At 44.7% G+C, this 27,456-nt stretch overlaps 1 protein-coding gene across 1 annotated transcript in view; it reads right to left on the minus strand.

Moving 5' to 3' along the window:
• Positions 1 to 27,456, minus strand: part of SHROOM3 (shroom family member 3) — a 502,164-nt gene that overhangs the window by 357,968 nt on the left and 116,740 nt on the right. The window contains exon 2 of the mRNA XM_063919658.1: positions 6,416 to 6,511. Coding sequence (XP_063775728.1) covers positions 6,416 to 6,511 — 96 coding nt within the window. The remainder of the gene's footprint in view (positions 1 to 6,415; positions 6,512 to 27,456) is intronic.

The raw sequence follows: 27,456 nt of genomic DNA on the forward strand, positions 1-27,456 counted from the left end.
ATGCCACACATTAGTAATACCTTTATACACATAATACCACGCAGTAATGTCCCTTACACATATGACACACATTATTAATGTCCTTATAAACATAGTGCACCTTACACATTAAGCCAACCTTTATTAATGCTCTTATATAATTACACACATAATGCCCCTTACACATATGCCGAACACTATTGCACAACAAACCTACCCACACACAGCACTCACATGGCTGCTAACTGTGACCTCTGCCTCTGCTTGGATAAAGATGTGCCCTCGTACATCTTGCCTCAATATGCCATGCAGCGCCCGTCCAGCTTTGCTAACGTTGGGCGCCTTTTTTTTGCAGAGAATGCGTCTTATTTTGATTGCTATGTGACTAGGATGCACAAGCAGCTTCTATTGATTAAAATTATAATTAGCATGCCTATATTCTGTGTGCGACTGTGGCTGTATCTGCATACGAAATGCTGCGTTAAAGCGATTTCCAGGAATACACTTATGTAGCATTTCTTATGCAGACGTAGCCGCAGTCACACACAGAATATAGGCATGCTGCATATCATTTTAATCAGCAGCTTCTGCCTGTGCCCTAGGCATTCCAAATGGGCATTTGACTAGTTTGCCTATGCCAAGGGGCAGCTCTGCAGCAGCAGCTGCAGTTTTTCTCTTCAGCCCAGCATACGCCCCTTGAAAAGTACCTGGGCCCGGCCAGGCTCTCTACTGCCATGCCTGCGATGTGTTACAAGTAAAGTGATTACATTAACACTTCACTTCTCTTTGGAGACCACACAGCACTACTGCACATGCGTGGGCTGCTGACCACGTTTTTATGGTAGCCATTGCCATTACTTGGAGTGTAGCCCATAAACTACAATAGCTAATCTGACAGCCTGTAGGTAAAATATCTGCTGCAGTCCAAGTTACATATGGGGGATACTTAATATTTGTGGGTAATCCTCAAAAAACAAAAGTATCCCCGAATATAACCTGTATATCCCACATATATTATGTGATACATAGGCCCCTAATACAGCAGTTACAACAACAATCAAAAACAGGCGACCGTCATCATTGTGTATTTCCACCTTTTCTCGGGCACTCACAAATGATATGGCTGTGACAGACATATCTCTCTGCCCACAATAACCTGGACTTGCCCTTACTGTACTTAGCCTAGCTAGTCCACTTCTTTCCTTCTCCATTCCCAACTCGGCAGGAAAGTTGCATCTGCACAACAATTTTACTTATGTTATCCAAGCAAATTGGCATAAGTTCAACTCAGCATTAGCCTCAATAGTATATACTTGTTTCACATAATAAGGAAATACCATTTGAGCTAAGCATCTTTCTGACATATAAGTACATGTTATCCAGCAATAAAAGGACTATGAAATACATACTTTTTTACAATTAAAGACTAATTCTACCTAAAATTGAAACTCACTTTTAAGTGCAACTCACAAATTAAATCCAATTCCAGGGATACAGTGCTCCACCGGATCTTATGTCTGGGATTGCCCAGTGCTGTCCTCTCTCCTGCAAACAGCAGGTTTCTATGGACAACACTGTTTGTATAGAAAAAACCCAAGTTGGCAAGACTCAGGAGGACTCTGCTTGTACCGACCAGTATCTTTTCCACCCACGAGGCTCTGCCACCTGGAACCGGAGAAGCAGCGGTGGACCCACCACACTGTGTGAACACCAAACCCCACATAGATAAAATTCTGGGTTCATGTTTTACTTTTGAAATGTTTTCTGAAATTAGTATGTTTTACAATTATGATCTTTGAGAATAACTTCAGTAAAGAAAAAGTTGGCAATCAAATACAGCATTGCCACCTTCAGGTAGAGAGTGAGAAGATTGCTTGAGTAGGTGATGGGTACTGGTGTGAAAGCAGCATCTCATGAGAGTTAAGGTCAAGTGGAGAAGTGATGGTGCAATATGTAAGAAGTGACTGTTAACATGCAGATTCCGAGTGCGCGTCTGTTGATAACAGTGTAGGCAGAGAACAGAAAGAGACCAGGCAGATCATGACTGAGAGGCTGCTTGGAATCTGTGAATAACCACAGTTAACTGGTTGCCTGCAGTGTAAATACACCCAAGAACGAACAATATAACATGCAAACAAAAACTAACGCACAAAGTGCGTGTATTCTATTGAAAATAATGTTTAAGGAGACTTTTGTCTGCAATAGCTATGACTTTAGCTAGATGCTCCCTGACCTGCTCTGTGGTCTAAATTTGATACCATGGTAATCCATGTTCTAAAAGCTGCCAGGTGAGAAATCTCTTTTCTACAATCACTGCATTAGCACCTTGGTGACTGACATAGTGAACAACTTGGAAGAGTAATGCTGGGTACACACTGATAGATATATCTGCAGATCAGTTGATCTGCAGATATATCAATGGACGGACCGGGCAGTGTGTTGAACAACCACACTGCAGATCCATTGGGACTGACGTCACGAACTGGGCGGGCTTTTACATGCGCACCAGTTCAGCTGTCAATCACCACCGGCTGCTGCAGCGTGTGTATGAGCGGTCGGCTGACTACCCGTACAACACACAGCAAATACACCAATATATCGGTAAATATATTGGTCATCAACTGTGCAGCAGGGCCGACGCGATATGTCTGTGAACGACGGCGTTCACAGAGATATTGTTCGTACACACTGGCCGACGGACCCACGATATATCAGCCATTCAATAGAACGGGCGAAATATCGACCAGTGTGTACGTACCTGAAGAATAGCATTTATCCCTTTTTTTGCCTCTACACAAACACTGCAGTATGACAGAGTATAGCTGATTAGAGCATCAGCCAGAGAGAAGCTACTTAAGGAACAGAGGGTTAAGTGTATTATGTGGCCTCTTTTCTCAGCGCTAAGTGATATTTGGCATCGCTGCGATGCAGAATGTATTAGCACTAAGATGTATAAAAAGACAGTGGCTGAGGAGGCGTAACGATAACTCATCACTCTGGCAACCTCTCTCCTGGCCTAGTGCTGATGCGATACGTACTGATCCAGCCGGTTGCCCTGCACATGCGCAAGATCTCATGAAATTGCAAGATCCCATTTTGGAGTCCAATGGCAAATGCGCAGGCAAGCATGGAGTCAGCGCTGGGACTGGTAAGTAAATCATAGCGCCATTCTTTGTTAGTGTGTTCACCCATCACCAGAGGCGTAACTAGGGTTTTCGGATCCCATGGCAAGATGAAGAGTGGTGCCCCCCCCCAAAAAAAACACAAAAAAACACAAAAACATAAACTCAAGTATGTGCGAACGCCGAAAAAATGGACGTGGCCACACACCAGAAGGGGCGAGGTCACATACCAGAAAGGGCGTGGCCACTGAAAATGGGTCATGCCAACATGACTATCACCTACCCCCTGTGTCACCTCTCAGCACACTATCACCTCCCCCTTGTGTCGTCTCTCAGCACACTATCACCTACCCCTTGTGTCGTCTCTCAGCACACTATCACCTACCCCTTGTGTCGTCTCTCAGCACACCTTCATTCAACTTTTGCACATTACGGCTGTAGAGTCCCCTATTTACACAGTACGCAGGCAGAGTCCGCTATTTACACAGTACGCAGGCAGAGTCCCCTTTTTACACAGTATGCAAGCAGAGTGCCCTTTTTACACAGTACGCAGGCAGAGTCCCCTATTTACACAGTACGCAGGCAGAGTCCCCTTTTTACACAGTGAGCAGGCAGAGTCCCCTTTTTACACAGTGAGCAGGCAGAGTCTCCTTTTTACACAGTACGTAGGCAGAGTCCCCTATTTACACAGTGAGCAGGCAGAGTCCCCTTTTTACACAGTGAGCAGGCAGAGTCCCCTTTTTACACAGTACGTAGGCAGAGTCCCCTATTTACACAGTGAGCAGGCAGAGTCCCCTTTTTACACAGTGAGCAGGCAGAGTCCCCTTTTTACACAGCACATAGGCAGAGTCCCATTTTTACACAGTGAGCAGGCAGAGTCCCCTTTTTACACAGTACGCAGGCAGAGTCCCCTTTTTACACAATACGCAGGCAGAGTCCACGGTGCACTAATTGGGGTTCCCAGTCACTTTACGCAAAAAACGACACCAAAAAAAGTAAAAAAAACTCATGTCGACCTTTTCATGTGTCGAACTTTCATGTGTCGACCATTTCCATGCGTCGACCATGTGTCCATGTCAATGTCGACCAATAGTGGTCGACCTAATGACTGTCGACCATAACATGGTCGACCATTCATACCGGAACCACCAGATACACATTGCCCCATGGAGATACATATAACCCCACAGTGCCAAATACACATTGCCCCACAGAGATACACATTGCCCCACAATGCCAGATAAATACCTAGAATATTAATATTAGAAAAACCTCAATCAGTGGATTAAGTATACCCTTTATACACTGAGTAGCACTGGTCACCTAATTATGGCCCTCATTTCGAGTTGTTCGCTCGCTAGCTGCTTTCAGCAGCTTTGCACACGCTAAGCCGCCGCCTACTGGGAGTGAATCTTAGCTTTGCAGAATTGCTAACAAAAGATACGCATAATTGCGAATAGAAATTTCTTTGCAGTTTCTGAGTAGCTCGGGACTTACTCTGCCACTGCGATCAGTTCAGTCAGTTTCGTTCCTGGTTTGACGTCACAAACACACCCAGCGTTCGCCCAGACACTCCCCCGTTTCTCCAGCCACTCCCGCGTTTTTCCCAGAAACGGCAGCGTTTTTCCGCACACACCCATAAAACGGCCAGTTTCCGCCCAGAAACACCCACTTCCTGTCAATCACACTCCGATCACCAGAACGAAGAAATTTCTTCGTTAAGCCGTGAGTAAAATACCTAACTTTTTGGCAAATTTACTTGGCGCAGACGCACTGCGAACATTGCGCATGCGCAGTTTGCGACAAATCGCTCCGTTGCGAAAACCACTAACGAGCGAACAACTCGGAATGAGGGCCTATATGCTATCAGAGGTTTAGTTCTGTAGGTAAGTGCAACTGGCAATATTTTTGCCGTCTACACACGGAGCGATTAAGGCGAAAATGCGCATGTGCATGGTACGCAGTGCGCGTGCGCTAAGTATTTTTGCTCAAAACTTAGTAGATTTACTCACGTCCGAACGAAGAATTTTCATCGTTGAAGTGATCGGAGTGTGATTGACAGGAAGTGGGTGTTTCTGGGTGCAAACTGACCATTTTCAAGGTGTGTGCGGAAAAACGCAGGCGTGCCAGGATAAAACGCGGGAGTGTCTGAAGAAACGGGGAAGTGGCTGGCCGAACGCAGGGCGTGTTTGTGACGTCAAACCAGGAACGAAAAAACAGGCTGAGCTGATCGCAGTGTAGGAGTAAGTCTCAAGCTACTCAGAAACTGCTAAGAATTTTCTATTCGCAATTCTGCTAATCTTTCGTTCGCAATTCTGCTAAGCGAAGATACACTCCCAGAGGGTGGCGGCCTAGCGTGTGCAATGCTGCTAAAATCTGCTAGCGAGCGAACAACTCGGAATGAGGGCCTATGACCATTGGTGCCCTCCATGCTGCACAATAGCACCTTCAACATGACCACATTCTGAATTATTATTAATTACTTCAAGAAAATTCATCAAAACTCATCTACTGTATGACCATGATTCCTGAACGGATCCCCTTCCACATATATTTTTTATCAGCTGTGCTACGCGGCAGATACAGTATATCCTACAAATATAACAATCACATATTATTGTGTGTACAGATGGCGAAATATGTTGGCCACAGGAACCACTGAAAATGACATAAAAACTGGGCTGGTGTATTTAAATGGGATCATCTGACCAAACACACTGTATTGTGCAGCAAGTAGGTAAGTGTGTATGCACAATATGGTTTTTGTGCATCCTTGCCAAAGTCGCTATGTCGGTCAGTCAGTTAGATCCATTGTTAAAGTCTGTACCCCACATTACAGTCTTATGTATTGCCATGGGTTCACTACGGCTGGCCGGCGGTCGGGCTCCCGGCGACCAGCATACCGGTCTTCTGTATGCCGGCGGTCGGGCTCCCGGCGCCGGTATACTGAGCGCCGGGAGCCCGACCGCCGGCATACAGAAGACCACCCATTGCCATTTGGTGGAAAGTAATTAATTTATCTGCTTAATAAACCTATTTAGTTGAACATTTTAAAACTGGTCTGCGGTTGGAATGCAGTCCTTAAACACATCTAGCCATGATAGGAGTTTATAGGCTACATACTGTATAAAAGGATGGCTTGCTCAGGTATATTTTCGGCATGTTGTAGCGAGAACAGGTGGTTATAACTGATCATTTATGCTTCAGTTTGGAGAAACAACAATAGAAAAGCAACTTTTATCTGGTTGTAGTATTAGTGTTAGGTGCTTATGTTATTTCATCATGTTGCCTATGAAGAAAATCATGTGACTTACTGCTTTGTGGAGCCCCTTTGGCAGCGGTTAGCAATATTTTCTTTTTCCAAACAGGAAATATTTTTCTGGTAAACGTCTTCAGGTACAAGCTTCAATCTGGAGGAAAAATACAGTAACGGTCACCAGTGTTGCCAGTAGTCACCCACTAAAGCCAGGTTAGTCACCGTCTTTTTTTAGCAGCCCCATTTCATATAGAATGTATGGTGTTCACCAGCACTTGTTTTCTGCTAGGTCTTGTGCATATACTGTAGCTATAGGCGCTAACTACCTATTCTACAATTAGTGACAAAAAGACAAGAGAATTTAGGCAAATTAAGTCCTATACAAAAGGACAGTAGCTATATAATCAGCAGCATACATACAAAGGTCAGAACAAGCAGCAAAGAAAATTGGTCAGAGACAAAGTAAAGGTCAATCATCTGACACAACAAGAGTACCCAGGATAGGTAGCAAATAATGGAAATAGTGATGTCAGGCCCAGGGATATATAGGCATTGTCACTTTAAGGTACATAACTTGATAAAGGGCCTTAAGAAGTATGGAGAATCTTATAAATACATATTCTGGCTTGTTAACACCAAATTACAGTTAATATTACCATAAACTGCAAATTACACATAACAAGGAAATATTTGCTGACATGTGAGGAGTAACTTGGTATACATTTAAAGACAGTACATTTGGTAAACATTTACAGCTACTGAGGATAATTGGAGGACTATTACAAACATATTGTGGTAGTACAGTGCCTGCGCTAGGGCTGTGGTCGCTCTTGGTGGTACCTCCCCACACATTGGAAGCAGTGCCCCCTCACCCACATTGCATACCTCAGTAGATGGGAGCACCATAGTGTCCTCTTGGCACTGGGAGTGTGGCACTTTGCTGTGATATCATAGCTAAGGCCCACACTCCAAGCGTCACACTGACATGGAGAAGCAGCAGCCAGCAGATTTATATGTAAACTGAGGGCTGTTCTCATTCATGTCAGCAGACAATACTCTGTGTGGTGGCATTGAAATAACTTAGAGGCATGTTTATCAAAGAAGATTTGGGAGATATCCCTCCAAAACATCACATTTTGGGGTGTACCTGCAAATATTCAAAATCTCCTGAATGTAGCAAGGCCCCTCTTTGCTACATTCAGGAGATTCTTAATATTTAATGTTTGATATTTTGGAGGTATATATCCCCCAAATATTCTTTGATAAACATGACTCCATAAAGCAGCCCCAGAAGTTTCTAATCTGTTGGATGTACCTTTGCATTCCAGAGCTTGGCCCTGGCCGCTAACGCCATCTGAAGATGGTTTAGCCTATTGTAACCTATGGGCTACTGTACTGCATACTTTCTCGGAGAGGTACAGTATTAAGCTCACTGCATCCAAACCTGGAAGCAAAGTGATAGTGGTAGCTTCTAATCCTTTACCAGGACAGGCAATGCTAGCAAGCTCTGTCCCGGGCACTAGAAGGGTGATAATTGCGTGTTGCAATTTATACTTCTGCATTGTAATTATGACCGATATTTTCACATCTCAACTGCATCAGAAATGCAGGATGTATATCTAAATGTGACACTCATTCAGTGTTTTATGCACCCCTTAACCACCGGGGCTCTAGGCGCGTTGGGTATGCTTTACTGGTGGTCGGGATCCCGGTGGTCAGCATACCGACACCGGGATCCCATTCGCCAGAATACCGGCACGGGGGCGTGCACAACGAAGCCCCTTGCGGGCTCGGTGGCTAGGTATGCTCACCACAGGTTTTATTCCCGCTCTATGGGTGTCGTGGACACCCACGAGTGGGAATAGCCTTGGGTCCCCTGCTGGCATTACGGTGGACAGGATCCCGGTGTAGGTATGCTAACCGCCGTGATCCCGGTCGTCGGGATCGTAACCACATCCCCTCTGGGCATAGGGAACAGACTAGACAATATGTTGTCCGATCCGGTGGATTGGACCCACATATCAGGCACATCCTGTAGTGTGTGGCCGCGATGTCGATGACGATGCGTGCTCCCGCATGTCATCAGCGGCATCCTCCATCAGACCAACATGCAAGGCCGACGGATGACGTTGCTAGCAAGGGCCATGCACCCCCGCCGTCGCTGCCAGCATCGGTAAGTGTGAATGGTCATGCTTCCCCCGCCAGATCCCGTCACTGACAATGTTGCTGGGTACACACATCATGTAGTGTGTACCCAACTTAAGTTCGCATAATAGTCTGTTCTAGGTAATTAAAATAACAAACCTGGTTTTGATTATCTAGATTTTTAAACTGCTCTCGGGCCTAGGTGGGAAACTCATGACATTTAAAGATACTATGACAGTAAAGTCTTTCAAATGTGGCTTGAGTCACAGAATCAACAAATCCCTAGTTATCAGATGCTCTATGCTGTATGGTAAGATTATATGTCAGCATAATGAACGTAATATAGTTCATTATGCTTAGAGATTATTTCATGGTGGGCACACTGCATACAGTACCTCCCAACATTACCCTCTCCAAGAGGGACACAACGCTCTGCTCCTGGACTTTCCTCTTAATGTATGATTGCCGGCACCTGTGATTAACAGGTTACTGGATAAGAAAGGTGTTTCACTACAGGTGATGGCAATCATAAATTAAGAGGAAAGTCCAGAAGCAGAGCATTCTGTCCCTCCTGGAGAGGGTCATGTTGGGGTATGACATTGCCCTGTGCTCACCACTGCCTGTGACATGAAAATATAGCAGCAAAATAAATGCAAAAAATATATCTAAATGTTGCCAAATTTTGCACACTCAGTAAGACTATGAGGATATTTTTGATGCAGACATAAAAACACAATGAAAAAATTATTTAACTTAACTGTAGACATATTAGTAGTCAGGCATTCTTGCCACTCCGGTTTCCTCTCACAATCCGAAAATATACTGGTAGATTAATTGGCTCAAAACAAAAATTAACCCTAGTGAGTATGAGTGTGTTTGTTCATGGGCCAACTAGATGGGTTCTTATCTGCCATCAAATGCAATGTTTCTATGTTTATTCCAATATTAAAGGAGGACAGTGACAGTATGGTTTTGTATACTTTACCTTAAGTATGTATCTTTTAATGAAAGGTTTACTGAAAACGTGTCTCTATTGTGTAAATTGTTCAGATACTTTTAATACAAAATATTAAACACTGACCTATAAATTGTTCAGCGAGTCACCAACCAGCTGACAGTTAAAATGCTAAATTGTAACCATTATATACTGTAATCATTATATACTGTAATCATAACTGAATTTAGAAATAGAAAAATATGGTTCTGACTTGAGTCAGTTTTCTATAGTGATTTGGCACAATATAATGGCATTGCTTGGGAAAGGAAGAATGTATACTTTCCTAAGGAGTCTCTTATTGGTTTTTCAAGATGCACATGTTATCTTGGCACGCAATGCTTGGGAGGATTACTATTAATACACAAACATGAACTTAGCAAAGTTTCTGTACACATGTCCAAGATAAATATTCTGTGACTTTCATAGATGTGCTGCACATTCCACACTATTATCTAACAGATTCAAAGGTCAATAAATCAGCAGCACTAATTACACAGTACTTAGCAACAGTACACTTATCATTAAGTTACATCATATGACTATATATTATATGACAGTACATTATACAAATGGTGAACTGCCATCATTATTACTTTCACAAAGAAACTAAGACAGACACAAAAGGATAACATTTTGCGCAAAGTCATTAACAAAGTGTCTTGGCTTTGCACATCTGCTCCTGGGTGGTCAGCTTAACTTGTGGTCTCTTGAAACCACTTCAAGCGGTGTGCCTAGCTTGAGGTTTCGTGAAACACCTTGGTTACCTGGAATTGCAACTACATGTCCCATTCCAGCCTCCAACCACTTTATAACCATCCCTTGCAATAAAATAAACTCCAATCAGACATTTATATTAAAAAACATTGTTTTGATTTGTACAAAAAATATAAACAAAATGCAATTACCAAAAATGGTGACATGGGTATTATTATTATTACCCTTTATTTATATGGCGCCACATGGGATCCGCAGCTCCCAATTACAGAGTAAACATATAAGCAAAATATGAAGACAGTGACTTACAGTTCAATACAATATAGGACAAGTACAGGGTATATAAACATAGCTGCATCAGTAAACAGCACTGAAATTAGTATCAGGGTGTCAGAAAACCGAAGGATCTGGTGCCATCAAAGGGAGTATTGAAAAGAAGATAAGTTAAGTAGGAGACGTAAAAGCACATGAGGGAAGGGGGCCCTGCTCGTGAGAGCTTACATTCTAAAGGGGAGGGGCACACAGACAGGGGTGACACAGATGGAGTAGAAAGTGAGCGTGGGCCACAGAAGGCTTATGATGAGAGATGGCTGGGTTTGGTGAAGAAATGTGTCTTGAGAGCCCACTTGAAGTTTTGTAGAGAGGTGGAGAGTCTGAGGGGGAGAGGTAGAGAATTCCAGAAAAAGGGAGCAGCACATGCAAAATCTTGGAGGTAGGAGTGGGAGGAGGTAATCAGAAGGCAGGAGAGGCGGCGTACATTAGCAGAGCAAAGAGGACGGGCGGGAGAGTAAAGGGAGATAAGGTTAGAGATGTAACTGGGAGAGGAGTGAGTGAGGGCTTTGTAAGTGAGTGCGAGAAGCTTGAAATGGATTCTGAACGGGAAGGGGAGCCAATGAAGGGCTAGTAAGATAGGTGAGATAGATGTAGTGCTTTGGTGAGGAAGATGATCCGGGCAGCAGCATTGAGGATAGATTGGAGTGGAGAGATGTATGTGTTAGGGATGCCAGTCAGGAGGAGATTACAGTAGTCCAGTCTGGAGATGACCAGTGAGTTGCATCCAGGGTGACAAAGGGTCTGATCCTGGAAATATTTTTGAGATGAAGGGTCTTAGAGGGATCCTGGGTGACAAAGGGTCCGATCCTGGAAATATTTTTGAGATGAAATTGACAGGTTTGTGATAGGTGCAGAATGTGTGGTTTGAAGGAAAGGGGGGAGTCAAGGATTACTCCAAGACAGCGCACTTGGGGGCCTAGAGGAGATAGTAGTGCCATCTATAGATAATTAAATTGTGGGAGGTGAGGTTGTGCGGGAGGGTGGGAAGATGATCAGCTCAGTCTTAGACATGATAAGTTTAAGAAAGTGCTGGGACATCCAGGAAGAGATAGCAGAGAGATAGTTAGATACATGAGTGAGAAGAGCAGGAAAGAGGTCAGGGGAGGAAAGGTAGATTTGAGTATCATCAGCATAGAGATGATATTGTAAGTCAAAACAGCTAATGAGATCTCCTAAATAGGATGTATACAGAGAGAAAAGGAGAGAACCAAGAACAGAGCCTTGGGGGACACCTACAGTTAGTGGAAGTGAGGGTGGGGGTGGGGCATGAGAGGAGACAGAGAAGGAACAGTCAGAGAGGTAGGAGGACAGCCAGGAGAGGGCGGTATCGTGCAGACTAAGGGAGTGAAGGATTTGCAGAAGGAGAGGATGGTCCACAGTGTCAAAAGCAGCAGAGAGGTCAAGAAGAATAAGCAAAGAGAAGTGACACTTGGATTTAGCAGATAGGAGGTCATTGCAGACTTTTGTGAGGGCAGTTTCAGTGGAGTGGAGAGGACGGAAGCCAGACTGGAATAAGTCAAGTAGTGAATGGGAGGAAAGAAAGGCAGTCAGGCGGTTATAGACAATATGCTCATGGAGTTTGGAGGCAAAAGGAAGGCGAGAGATGGATCGATAGCTGGAGAGAGTGTGTGAATCAAGGGTAGGTTTTTTAAGAATAGGGGAGATGAGTGCATGCTTGAAGGAAGAAGGGACAGTGCCTGATGAGAGGGAGAGATTTAGGAGGTGGGCAAGATGGGAGCAGGCAGAGAGAGAGAGAGGTAGCGGAGGAGGCGAGAGGGGATAGGGTCAAATAGGGAGGTGGAAGGGGGTGAGGAACAAATGAGGGCCATGACTTCCTCACCACATACATGGGAGAAAGATGTCAGAGTTGGTAAGAGGGAAGGAGAGGGGTGGTAAGGGATAGACGGTGGCTGGTTGCTGATATTTTGGTGGGATGTGATGTCCTGACGTAAAGTATGGAGTCCATTTTGAATGTGAAGTAAGTGGCAAAGTCAAGAGCAGAGAGTGAGGGGGGGAGACAAGGTGGGGGTGGGAAGAGGAGGGAGTTGAGAGTGGCAAAGAGGTGCCGGGGGTTGGAAGACTGGAAGGAGATGAGGTTCTTGAAGTATGACTGTTTAGCGAGGGAAAGGGCAGCACTGAATGATGAGAGCAGTTTGAAACGGAGGAAGTCTGCCTTAGAGTGTGATTTCCTCCACTGTTGCTCAGCAGTACGTGAGCATTTTTGCAAATATCTGGTGCATTTGGTGTGCCAGGGTTGAGGTGCTGATCTGCGAGGGTGAATAGTGGTTGGTGGAGCAACAGAGTCAAGAGCAGAAGTAAGGGAAGCATTGTATAGAGATGTGGCTTGTTCAGGGCATGAGAGATACAGTATAGAAGAGAGAAGTGAGTCAAGTAGGGAGGATAGGGAAGTGGTGTTGATAGCCTCAAGGTTGCGTTTTGTGATGGTAGCCTTAGGAGGTGGAGATGGAGTAGCAGAGAGAGATAAGTTAAAGGAGAGCAGGTGGTGGTCTGAGATGGGAAATGGAGAGTTGGAGAAATCAGAAATATCACAGCGGTGAGTGAAGACTAAATCCAGTGAGCTCCCATTCACATGGGAGGGGGAGGAGGTCCACTGGGCGAGAGCGAGTGAAGATGTAAGTTTAAGGAGTCTAGAGGCAGGGGATTTTGTAGGGATATCAATTGGGATGTTGAAGTTGCCAAAGATAATGGAGGGAATGTCAGAAGAGAGGAAGTGAGGAAGCCAGGAAGCAAAGTTGTCAAAGAATTTGGAGGGCATGCCGGGGGGGGGGAGGGGGGGGGGCAGTAAATGACAGCTACTCGTAGATGGACAGGTTGAAAGAGGCGTATAGCATGGACCTCAAATATAGAGAATGTAAGGGATGGTTCAGGGGGTATGAGTTGGTAAGAGTAGCTAGAGGGTAAAAGGATCCCAACACCACCACCTAGGCGACCCCCAGGTCGGGGTGTATGTGAGAATGTGAGTCCCCCAGCAGAGAGAGCAGCGGGAGAAACTGTGTGAGTGGGAGTAATCCAGGTTTCTGTAATGGCCAGGAGATGCAGGGAGTTGGAGATGAAAAGGGCATGGGTGGGAGCCAGTTTGTTACAAACAGATCTGGCATTCCATAGAGCACACGATAGGGGGTGTGAGTTTGAGCGAGAGATGCAAATTAGATTATCAGGGTTGTTGTAGCATTGAGGTGATATTGATTTGGATGGAAGGGATAAAGCGGGCATAGTGTTAGTGCGGTCTTCTGAGCTAGGAGGGGAATCTGCAAGAGGAGGGCAGGGAGGGAATGCAGTGTGATGTAGATGGAGATGAGGTGAGGTAACAGAGAATGGAGGGAAGGAACTAGGCTGAGTGATGGGGTAGTAGGACCATGGTGGGGCAGAAGTGACTGAAAGTAGGGTGACAGGAAGAAAGGAGGTAAGGGAAGGGAGAGGGGTGGAGTTCAGGTAAAAGTACGGTGTTGCTAAATGTGTATTATAGTCGAAAGTAATTGAATTACAAGCAAAACTTACAGTGAAAATTTTCAGACTGCATAAGTTCACTGTTAAAATAGACTGCTAAAATTGAGACTGGTTGTGAGAGTGGGGAAAAAGCAATAGTAATTCAGACAGGACTTACAAGAATATGTTAAAGCAAAAATTACATTGGTACAGGTGAGAATTCAGATGTTTTTGGTAAGCTATAAACATAAATGTGAGTAGTTGCAGATGAAGTTGAAATATCCAGTCAGAATGTAGACGTTCAGAACATTGACAACAGATCAACATTTTCTGAATGTCTACCAGTGACGTGCGATGGGGTGAGGCAGGTGAGGCAGAGCCTTTCCTGTCATACTAACGTTTGCACCAGAGTTTTGACTATAAAATATATGAAAAATACAAAAAAAATATTCTAATAATTTTAAATAGTCAAAACTCTGAAGTAAAAAGTCTATGGCAGGTGAGCTTATCTTTTCCGCACATCTCTGATCAAAACTCACTAAATTTCCAGGAGTTTATACTTTTGTACCTGTGTTGTCCACATGAACCCTTTGGCTCATATATTGTGTGTAAATCTGGCTCTGGTGATAGACAGTGCCTCCTGAGCCATTTAGCTCACCGATATCTACTGTCAGAATGTCGATATGTAAAATGTTGACATGGTAAAATGTACTGTCGACAGTACATTTAATGTTATTTGTAGGTTTAGGCTTACGTTTAGCGATAGGGGTAAGTCTAAAATATGCAAAAAATAGAAGCTGAAACTCTGATGTCGTCATGTAAACGTTCATACCGTCCCAGTGATTAGGTCCAAGGTCTTTTCAGCAAGACATGTTTACAACCACAAATAATAAAGAATTGTCCTATAAATCTTGAACAGAGGAGAATAATAATGGTAAACTTGAATAATCTTACTAACTGTAGTAGGGTGTCTACTATGCTGTATAATGTATGCGTTAATGAATACAAAAATATACTTAAGTGTTAGTATAGTTGGATGCCAATTGGTGCAGTAATTCAGTAATAGGTGATGACACAATTATTGGCCATCTATAATTGTTATGCTTATAAAATATTGTTAGATTTATTATCGGATGTCCTAAAAAGAGAAATGTACAGCTCCTTAAGCACTTAACAACAGTATAGAATGTAGGGAAATGTAGTTCTTTCTTTCTTTGATGAATAATATCAAGGCCCAACACACAGGAATCCCCCGTTAAAGCTGACACTACCCTATTGGGACACAACAATATGTGCCCCGTCCCCATCACCGATTCCTTGCACTTCAGGGTCTAAAGTGTCACACTCAGAGTGACTGTGGTGTGCACCTAGGAGGAGCCACTAGGCAGGATGACTGACTGTTCTGGGCCAGGGAAATTAGAACCCACAACCCTCCCTCCCTTTTCCCTCTCAGTGCCACTGCACACATTCACACAACAAAGTGGACCAACAATGAGCACAGGAAGGAAGTTGTATGGTGGGGTCTCCACAGCTTAGTTTCCCTACAAGAAGTGGTAACCCTTCTACCATTACTCTATTTGAACACAGACACACATTGCAGAGGCTCCCAGGCATTACTGGTAAGAAACACACAAATAATTTTGTAGAAAGTGTTTCTTTGTTTCGGTAACTAGAGTTCCGGAAATGAATAAATGGGACATCCAGATACTGTGGCACCTCTGACCATAAAATCAACCGTATATATTACAATTTAGGTCCCTGATAAGTCTAAAGAATTGTAAAAATCTATTGCAATTTCCGGTTTATTTGATTTCAGTTGGTATTTAAATGATCTGAAATATTATTTTGTGACATGGTGGATACATGGGTTCCTAGTTATGCCTACACTTTTGTATGCATTTCAGCTTTTGTAAAGCTAAAAAAGGTAATGGCAGAAAGATGTACATGTTAATATATGTCACATAAATGCTAAGCACTCTATTGCAGAGGTTCTCAAACTCGGTCCTCAGGACCCCACACAGTGCATGTTTTGCAGGTCTCCTCACAGAATCGCAAGTGAAATAATTAGCTCCACCTGTGGACCTTTTAAAATGTGTTAGTGAGTAATTAATACACCTGTGCACCTGCTGGGTTACCTGCAAAACATGCGCTGTGTGGGGTCCTGAGGACCGAGTTTGAGAACCTCTGCTCTATTGTATTAGTAGTAGACCAGACATTGGGCATAGCTAACCAATGATGAGTCACACTGCACCTCGTCACATTTCTCTGGGGCCTGATTACTAATAAGGGTGTCAGAGACACTCCTCAAATCATCATCTGACACATGGAATTTAAAACATTTAGTTCAAATATTTTCTTACCTACACATTTTGTTCTGAAATAAAAATAAATGTTTGCTTATAAAAGCCAATTTGTAAAAATAAAACTGTGGTTTAGAAGCTTCTTGGGCACTTTCTTAATGGAAGACAGATATGAAAGGACCAAAAACAAATATTTAGATATTAAACACTGATAATTTTTTGCGCTAAACAAATTGTTTTCATTTTCATGAGTATCATTTTGTATGTGAGAAACCAGTCTGATATAAGGAAAACATTCTCAAATTTAACTGCACCAGCTAGAACGTTTCAGTTGTCCAACCATCATAGCTGTGGTCTTGTAGCTAACCTCTCAAGCTTGCTGCCTAGGTGTCATCCTTGAGACAGAACTGTCCTTTGTTCACCACATCCAATCCTATCACATACTGTATATCTAAGATGCATACTTAGAATACTCATATATCTGACACTATGTAGCCTACTTCAAAAACCTTAATACATGCCCTCATTGGGGGTGGTACAGAGTGAATACTGCACCCGTTTGTGTAGTGCATCTTCTTTGATTTGCTCTGCACATGCTAGGAAAGTAAATGCACACATATGCACGACTGTGGCTCATCGCGTATTAAACATTACGACTGGAGAGATAGAACCAAGGTGGGAAGGGGCATTTTCACATAGACAGAATTCAGTGAGGGAAAATGCATCTCAACTAAACCAGCAATTGCCTGCATATACTGTGCACCTGCTAGAAGCAGTGTTGTGCAGTCATCGTAGACAGGAGAGGCAGAGCCTTACCTGTCATATTCCAAGAGCTTTGACTATACACATGATCAGGGGTGGATTGGGAACAAAAAGCGGCCCTGGAAAAATTTGTACTAGTGGCCCCGCATGGGCAGAAACAGAGGTGTATGGTCTAGCCATGGGCCATGGCAGCAGCACCCTCCCCCCAAGACTTTCCAGATAGTGGGGATGTCCAGCATCAAGGGGAAGTTAAAAGGAAATAAAATTAAATATTATGAGCACATTATATGATACACCTTTACAATTTAGAAAACTAAATAATTCTTTAGAAAGATATATTTTCTTGCTTATTACACCAACCGTATCCCAATAACTATTCACTCAATCTTATATGTCAGCCAAGCAGGCAGACAGAGCATACACTAGATCATCTGCAATCACAGACAAAGTCATTTTCATATATGCAAATTGTTTGGCATCTTATTCATAATATCTATAAATAGGACCACATGTCCTCAAACAAAACAGGCCCCACGGGTGCGTCAGCCCACCGGGAATCTTCCCTGTGGACCCTATGGCCAATCCACCTCTGCACATGATTAAAATAATACAAAGAAGATATTTATGACCTTGTATTATTCTAATCATTTTTATAGTAAAAACTGACTGTATTTGCAGCACTCAGCTGCATATACAGTGAGAGATGAGAGGTGAGGCAGTGACCTCACAGTGGCCAGAGCGGGGCGCTGCAGCCACTAATACTGCAGCCACTAATACTGCAGTGAGAAAAAATGGACCAGGGGAGGCAGCAGTCACTGAGGGGGGCGGCCTGTTAGCTAGAGAGCTTGAGGGAGCCTCCATCCTCACAGTTCTTCTCACTGATGCTGGCTGCTGGAGTTTGAGGGTTGGGCAAAACGCCAATCTTCTCCCACCTTGCCTCCCCAACTAGCCCACAGGCCCAACTGACTGCCGGTGCCCTGCCCCCCTGCCAAGAACCCACAGTCAGCCCAGTCACAGTGCCCCCCCCCCCCCCCCAATTCAGCCCAATGTACCTCCTTCTCTAGCAAGGTGGTTCCCCTCCCATCCCAATACTACTGCCCCTTCCTCTTATCCAGGCATAGCCCCCCCCCATCTATTGTACTTTCCCTCCATCCATCCCAGTGTCCCCTTCATATACAATATACCATACCCCCCCCCCCCCCCTCCAGTGCATTCCTCAGCCACTGGGTAGAAGGCATATCTTTTTCACCTGCTACAGGGCATGTGAATATACACGCTGATGATGATGACTTGTGCTAAACTAGACTCATATGCTGTCGATACAAAGGTGTAATTAATCTTGAAATGTCTACGTCTCAGCAATACTGTATGTGAAGAAATATGATATTTTTATATATTTATTTATATTGCCAGTGAGGATTCATTTTGTGGAAGCTAACAGGGAGTGGCGGCAAAAATGCAGGTGTCTTCGGACAGTTTTTGGGATGTGTGACCCTGCATTCAGAAATCACGTGTCCGGTATCTCAGTTGCAGCAGCCATTTTCAGAAGCTTGATGTTTGCCTTATTTGTGTTGATGCTACGGATATGTACACATTTGCGGGCAGCTGCGAAGAAATTCCAGTGGCTATTTAATTAGCATTTCTCTAACGTCCTAAGTGGATGCTGGGGACTCCGTAAGGACCATGGGGAATAGCGGCTCCGCAGGAGACTGGGCACAAAAGTAAAGCTTTAGAACTACCTGGTGTGCACCGGCTCCTCCCCCTATGACCCTCCTCCAAGCCTCAGTTAGATTTTTGTGCCCGAACGAGAAGGGTGCACACTAGGTGGCTCTCCTGAGCTGCTTAGTGAAAAGTTTAGTTTTAGGTTTTTTATGTTCAGTGAGACCTGCTGGCAACAGGCTCACTGCATCGAGGGACTAAGGGGAGAAGAAGCGAACTCACCTGCGTGCAGAGTGGATTGGGCTTCTTAGGCTACTGGACATTAGCTCCAGCGGGACCGATCACAGGCCCAGCCATGGATAGGTCCCAGAGCCGCGCCGCCGGCCCCCTTACAGAGCCAGAAGACAGAAGAGGTCCGGAAAATCGGCGGCAGAAGACGTCCTGTCTTCAACAAGGTAGCGCACAGCACTGCAGCTGTGCGCCATTGCTCTCAGCACACTTCACACTCCGGTCACTGAGGGTGCATGGCGCTGGGGGGGGGGGCGCCCTGAGACGCAATAAAAACACAGTGGATGGCAAAAAAAATGCATCACATATAGCTCCTGGGCTATATGGATGAATTTAACCCCTGCCAGAATACACAGAAAAACGGGAGATAAGGCCGCCGAGAAGGGGGCGGAGCCTATCTCCTCAGCACACTGGCGCCATTTTCCCTCACAGCTCCGTTGGAGGGAAGCTCCCTGGCTCTCCCCTGCAGTCACTACACTACAGAAAGGGTTAAAAAAGAGAGGGGGGCACTAATTACGCGCAGTATTAAAAATACAGCAGCTATAAGGGGAAAAACACTTATATAAGGTTATCCCTGTATATATATAGCGCTCTGGTGTGTGCTGGCAAACTCTCCCTCTGTCTCCCCAAAGGGCTAGTGGGGTCCTGTCCTCTAGCAGAGCATTCCCTGTGTGTGTGCTGTGTGTCGGTACGTTTGTGTCGACATGTATGAGGAGAAAAATGATGTGGAGACGGAGCAGATTGCCTGTAATAGTGATGTCACCCCCTAGGGGGTCGACACCTGAGTGGATGAACTGTTGGAAGGAATTATGTAACAGTGTCAGCTCTGTATAAAAGACAGTGGTTGACATGAGACAGCCGGCTACTCAGCTTGTGCCTGTCCAGACGTCTCATAGGCCGTCAGGGGCTCTAAAGCGCCCGTTACCTCAGATGGCAGATATAGACGCCGACACGGATACTGACTCCAGTGTCGACGGTGAAGAGACAAACGTGACTTCCAGTAGGGCCACACGTTACATGATTGAGGCAATGAAAAATGTTTTACACATTTCTGATAATACGAGTACCACCAAAAAGGGGTATTATGTTCGGTGAGGAAAAACTACCTGTAGTTTTCCTGAATCTGAGAAATTAAATGAGGTGTGTGATGATGCGTGGGTTTCCCCCGATAACAACTGATAATTTCTAAAATGTTATTGGCATTATATCCTTTCCCGCCAGAGGTTAGGGTGCGTTGGGAAACACCCCCTAGGGTGGATAAAGCGCTCACACGCTTGTAAGAACAAGGGCTCTACCCTCTCCTGAGATGGCCGCCCTTAAGGATCCTGCTGATAGAAAGCAGGAGGGTATCCTAAAATGTATTTACACACATACTGGTGTTATACTGCGACCAGCAATCGCCTCAGCCTGGATGTGCAGTGCTGGGTTGGCGTGGTCGGATTCCCTGACTGAAAATAATTGATACCCTAGATAGGGACAGTATATTATTGCCTATAGAGCATTTAAAAGATGCATTTCTATATATGCGTGATGCACAGCGGAATATTTGCCGACTGGCATCAAGTCTAACTGCGTTGTCCATTTCTGCCAGTAGAGGGTTATGGACACGACAGTGGTCAGGTGATGCGGATTCCAAACGGCATTTGGAAGTATTGCCTTATTATGGGGAGGAGTTATTTGGGGTCGGTCTTTCAGACCTGGTGGCCACGGCAACAGCTGGGAAATCCACGTTTGTACCCCAGGTCGCCTCTCAACATAAGAAGACGCCGTATTATCAGGCGCAGTCTTTTCGTGGGCAAGCGGGCAAAAGGTTCCTCATTTCTGCCCCATGACAGAGGGAGAGGAAAAAGGCTGCAGAAATCAGCCAGTTCCCAGGAACAGAAACCCTCTCCCGCCTCTGCCAAGCCCTCAGTATGACGCTGGGGCTTTACAAGCAGAATCAGGCACGGTGGGGGCCCGTCTCAATGAATTTCAGCGCGCAGTGGGCTCACTCGCAAGTAGACCCCTGGATCCTTCAGGTGATATCTCAGGGGTACAAATTGGAATTCGAGACGTCTCCCCCTCGCCGTTTCCTAAAGTCGGCTTTAACGATGTCTCCTTCTGACAGGGAGGCAGTTTTGGAAGCCATTCACAAGCTGTATTCCCAGCAGGTGATAATCAAGGTACCCCTCCTGCAACAGGGAACGGGGTATTATTCCACACTGTTGTGGTACCGAAGCCGGACGGCTCGGTGAGACCGATTCTAAATCTAAAATCTTGAACACTTACATACGGAGGTTCAAATTCAAGATTGAGTCACTCAGAGCAGTGATTGCGAACCTGGAAGAAGGGGACTACATGATGTCTCGGGACATCAAGGATGCTTACCTTCATGTCCCAATTTACCCTTCTCACCAAGGGTACCTCAGGTTTATGGTACAGAACTGTCACTATCAGTTTCAGACGCTGCCGTATGGATGGTCCACGGCACCCCGGGTCTTTACCAAGGTAATGGCCGAAATGATGATACTCCTTCGAAGGAAGGGAATTTTAGTTATCCCTTACTTGGATGATTCCCTGATAAGGGTAAGATCCAGGGAACAGTTGGAGGTCGGTGTAGCACTATCTCAGGTAGTGTTGCGGCAGCACGATTGGATTCTCAATATTCCAAAATCGCAGCTGATTCCGACGACTCGTCTTCTGTTCTTAGGGATGATCCTGGACACAGTCCAGAAAAAGGTGTTTCTCCCGGAGGAGAAAGTCAGGGAGTTATCCGAGCTAGTCGGGAACCTCCTATAACTGAGCCAAGTCTCAGTATATAAATGAAATGGTTCTGGGAAAAATGGTGGCTTCCTGCGAAGCAATCCCATTCGGCAGATTCCACGCAAGAACTTTCCAGTGGGACCTGCTGGACAAATGGTCCGGGTCGCATCTTCAGATGCATCAGCGGATAACCCTGTCACCAAGCACAAGGGTGTCTCTCCTGTGGTGGTTGCAGAGTGCTCATCTTCTAGAGGGCCGCACATTCAGGACTGGGTCCTGGTGACCACGGATGCCAGCCTGCGAGGCTGGGGAGCAGTCACACAGGGAAGGAATTTCCAGAGCTTATGGTCAAGCCTGGAGACATCACTTCACATAAATATCCTGAAGCTAAGGGCCATTTACAATGCTCTAAGCTCAGCAAGACCTCTGCTTCAAGGTCACCCGCAGTTGATCCATTCGGACAACATCACGGCAGTCACCCACGTAAACAGACAGGGTGACACAAGAAGCAGGAGGGCAATGGCAGAAGCTGCAAGGATTCTTCGCTGGGCGGAAAATCATGTGATAGCACTGTCAGCAGTATTCATTCCGGGAGTGGACAACTGGGAAGCAGACTTCCTCAGCAGACACGACCTCCACCCGGGAGAGTGGGGACTTCACCCAGAAGTCTTCCACATGTTTATAAAACTCGACAAGTATTGCGCCAGGTCAAGGGACCCTCAGGCAATAGCTGTAGACGCTCTGGTAACACAGTGGGTGTACCAGTCAGTGTATGTGTTCCCTCCTCTGCCTCTCATACCCAAGGTACTGAGAATTATAAGATGGAGAGGAGTAAGCACTATATTCGTGGCTCCGGATTGGCCAAGAAGGACTTGGTAACCGGAACTTCAAGAAATGCTCACGGAGGATCCGTGGCCTCTACCTCTAAGAAGGGACCTGCTCCAGCAAGGACCCTGTCTGTTCCAAGACTTACCGCGGCTGCGTTTGACGGCATGGCGGTTGAACGCCGGATCCTGAAGGAGAAAGGCATTCCGAATGAAGTCATTCCTATCCTGATCAAAGCCAGGAAAGATATAACCGCAAAACATTATCACCGCATTTGGCGAAAATATGTTGCGTGGTGCGAGGCCAGTTAGGCCCCGACAGAGGAATTTTCAACTAGGTCGATTCCTACATTTCCTGCAAACAGGAGTGTCTATGGGCCTGAAATGGGGGTCCATTAAGGTTAAAATTTCGGCCCTGTCAATTTTCTTCCAAAAAGAACTAGCTTCAGTCCCTGAAGTTCAGACGTTTGTGAAAGGGGTACTGTATATACAGCCTCCTTTTGTGCCTCCAGTGGCACCTTGGGATCTAAATGTAGTTTTTGGGTTCCAAAAGTCACATTGGTTTGAACCACTTAAATATGTGGAGTTAAAATATCTCACATGGAAAGTGGTCATGCTGTTGGCCCTGGCCTGGGCCAGGTGCGTGTCAGAATTGGCGGCTTTATCCTGTAAAAGCCCTCATCTGATTTTCCATTCGGACAGGGCGGAATTGAGGACTTGTCCTCAGTTTCTCCCTAAGGTGGTTTTCAGCGTTTCACCTGAATCAACCTATTGTGGTGCCTGCGGCTACTAGGGACTTGGAGGACTCCAAGTTGCTAGACGTTGTCAGAGCCCTAGAAATATAGGTTTCCAGGACGGCTGGAGTCAGAAAATCTGACTCGTTGTTTATTCTGTATGCACCCAACTAGCTGGGTGCTCCTGCTTCTAAGCAGACTATTGCTCGTTGGATTTGTAGTACAATTCAGCTTGCACATTCTGTGGCAGGCCTGCCACAGCCAAAATCTGTAAAAGCCCATTCCACAAGGAAGGTGGGCTCATCTTGGGCGGCTGCCCGAGGGGTCTCGGCTTTACAACTTTGCCGAGCAGCTACTTGGTCAGGAGCAAAATACGTTTGTAAAATTCTACAAATTTGATACCCTGGCTGAGGAGGACCTGGAGTTCTCTCATTTGGTGCTGCAGAGTCATCCGCACTCTCCCGCCCGTTTGGGAGCTTTGGTATAATCCCCATGGTCCTTACGGAGTCCCCAGCATCCACTTAGGACGTTAGAGAAAATAAGAATTTACTTACCGATAATTCTATTTCTCGTAGTCCGTAGTGGATGCTGGGCGCCCATCCCAAGTGCGGATTGTCTGCAATACTGGTACATAGTTATTGTTACCAAAAAATCGGGTTATTGCTGTAGTGAGCCATCTTTTCTAGAGGCTCCTCTGTTATCATGCTGTTAACTGGGTTTAGATCACAAGTTATATGGTGTGATTGGTGTGGCTGGTATGAGTCTTACCCGGGATTCAAAATCCTTCCTTATTGTGTACGCTCGTCCGGGCACAGTATCCTAACTGAGGCTTGGAGGAGGGTCATAGGGGTAGGAGCCAGTGCACACCAGGTAGTTCTAAAGCTTTACTTTTGTGCCCAGTCTCCTGCGGAGCCGCTATTCCCCATGGTCCTTACGGAGTCCCCAGCATCCACTACGGACTACGAGAAATAGAATTATCGGTAAGTAAATTCTTATTATTTTCACACATCCTCTCAATGAAAAATCAAATCTGCAAGAGCATTAGCATACAACTATGAATCAGGCCCGGTGTAAACACACTATAAGAACGGTACAGCGCACACTGTATCAGAGAATAAACAAATGCACTATAAAAACTGTACAATGCACACTGTGTCAGAGGATAAACAAACGCACTATAAGAACTGTACAGGCACACTGTCAGAGGATAAACAAATGCCACTATAAGAACTGTACAGCGTGTTTTGTTCATATGTTTGTAAATCCAGTCATCAGGACACAGAGACATGTGAGTTCACTGCTGTGCTGTTTTATTCTATCACCGACTCCAGACACACTGCACACTGGACCACCCACTTCCCAGCATCCCCCTGGTCCCAGACACCATCACTGAAGATTCTGGCTTACACATATTACTAACATAGAAACATAGAATTTGACGGCAGATAAGAACCACTTGGCCCATCTAGTCTGCCCATTTTTTTTATCCTTTAGGTAATCGCAACCCTCTTTGAACCTTAATTCTTTGTAAGGATATTCACATGCCTATCCCAAGCATGTTTAAACTGCTCCACAGTCTTAGCCTCTACCGCCTCTGATGGGAGGCTATTCCACTTATCCACTACCCTTTCTGTGAAGTAATTTTTCCTTAAATTTCCCCTGAACCTGCCTCCCTCCAGTTTCAGTGTATGTCCTCGAGTTCTAATACTTATCTTCCTTTGAAAAATGTTTCCCTCCTGAACTTTGTTAAAACCTTTGGTATATTTGAAAGTTTCTATCATGTCTCCCCTTTCCCTTCTCTCCTCTATACTATACATGTTAAGATCTTTTAGCCTTTCCGGGTAAGTTTTGTGATGTAGGCCATGCACCATTTTAGTTGCCCTTCTTTGTACACTCTCTAATGTATTTATATCCTTCTGGAGATATGGTCTCCAGAACTGGACACAGTATTCCAGATGAGGCCGCACCAATGACCTATACAGTGGCATTATTACTTCTCTTTTCCTGCTACTGATTCCTCTCCCTATGCAACCAAGTATCTGACTTGCCTTTCTCATTGCTTTGTTGCATTGCTTTCCTGCCTTTAAGTCACTTGAAATAGTGACTCCTAAATCCCTTTCCTCCTCAGTAGTTTCCATTATAGTACCCTTGATACTATATTTAGCCTTTGGGTTTTTGAGACCCAAGTGCATGATTTTGCATTTTTTAGCATTAAACTGTAGTTGCCATGTTCTTGACCATTTTTCAATCCTAGCTAGGTCATCAATCATTTGTTTTACCCCTCCTGGTGTGTCTACCCTGTTGCATATCTTTGTATCATCTGCAAAAAGGCATACTTTCCCTTCAATACCATTTGCAATGTCACTAACAAAGATATTAAAGAGAACTGGTCCGAGTACAGATCCCTGGGGTACTCCACTGGTAACATTTCCCTCCATAGATTGCACTCCATTTACTACAACTGTCTGTTTCCTATCATGCAACCAGGTTCTTATCCATTTAACTATTCTATAATCCACCCCCACACTTTCAAGTTTATTTAGCAGTCTGCGATGTGGGACAGTGTCAAATGCCTTACTAAAGTCTAGATATGCTACATCTACAGCTCCCCCTTGATCTATTATTTTCATCACAGAGTCAAAAAAGTCAATAAGATTTGTTTGGCATGATCTCCCACCAGTAAATCCATGCTGTTTTGGATCCTGTAAGTTGTTTGATTTAAGATATTCCACAACTCTTTCTTTTAGTAGTTTTTCCATTACTTTCCCTACTACTGATGTAAGGCTTACTGGTCTGTAGTTACTTGCTTCTTCCTTGCTTCCACTTTTGTACAATGGAACTACATTTGCTCTTTTCCAGTCCTCTGGAATAGCACCTGTATTTAGTGACTGGTTAAATAATTCTGTTAATGGTGCCACCAGCACATCTTTTAGCTCTTTTAGTATCCTTGGGTGTATCCCATCTGGCCCCATTGATTTATCCACTTTTAGTTTTGAAAGTTCACTTAGGACCTTCTCCTCTGTAAATGTACTTTCATGTACTTTATTTTTATGAATGTCCTTGCAACATAACTGTGGCCCCTTCCCTTCTCCTTCTGTAGTAAATACTGAGCAAAAATAATTATTTAGGTGATCTGCTATTGCCTTGTCTCCCTCCACCAAATTCTCACTCTCTGTCTTAAGTCTTATTATTCCTCCATTTGATTTTCTCCTTTCATTTATATACTTAAAACAAGTTTTGCCCCCTTTATCTACCGACTGGGCCATTGTCTCCTCAGCTTCTGCCTTTGCACGTCTGATCACTTTCTTAGCATCCTTCCGTCTGTCAAGATACACCTCTTTGTCATTATTATTTTGAGTCTGTTTGTATTTCCTAAAAGCCATCTTTTTTGCTTTCACACTAGTTGATACTTCTTTTGTGAACCACATTGGCTTCCTTTTCCGGGTGCTTTTCCTAACCCTTTTGATACAAAGGTCTGTTGATCTTAGTGTTGCACTTTTCAGTTTTTCCCATCTCTCCTGCACTCCTTCCAAGTTCCTCCAGTCTGCCAATGAATCACTTAAACATCTCCCCATTTTTGCAAAGTCAGCATTTCTAAAATCCAACACCTTTGTTTTTGTGTGACAGGAGTTGGATCCTGTCTTTATACTAAACCATACTGCTTGATGATCACTGGATCCCAGGTGCTCACCCACATATATGTCTGATATCCTGTCACCATTTGTAAGAATCAAATCTAATATTGAGTCTTTGCGAGTGGGCTCCCTCACCAATTGCTTGAGAGATGCTCCCTGTAAGGAATTTAGAAATTTGCCACTTGTAGCTGAACTTGCAAAGGACCCCTCCCAATTTACATCAGGTAAATTAAAGTCTCCCATGATTATAACTTCTCCCTTTAAAGCCAATTTAGAGATGTCCAACAATAGGTTCCTGTCCAAATCCTGCCTCTGGCCTGGTGGTCTATAGATCACCCCAATGCAAATAATGTCCTTCTCCCCAGTTTCCGTGGTGACCCAAAGGGCCTCAGTTTTGTCCTCAACATTTTGTATTAAAGTAGCATTTATGCTTTTTTCACATACACTGCTACCCCTCCTCCTATTCTTCCCATTCTATCCTTCCTAAATAAATTGTATCCTGGTATAGCTATGTCCCAG

The sequence above is a fragment of the Pseudophryne corroboree genome, chromosome 1, assembly GCF_028390025.1.
Source record: "Pseudophryne corroboree isolate aPseCor3 chromosome 1, aPseCor3.hap2, whole genome shotgun sequence".
Classification (NCBI taxonomy): domain Eukaryota; kingdom Metazoa; phylum Chordata; class Amphibia; order Anura; family Myobatrachidae; genus Pseudophryne; species Pseudophryne corroboree.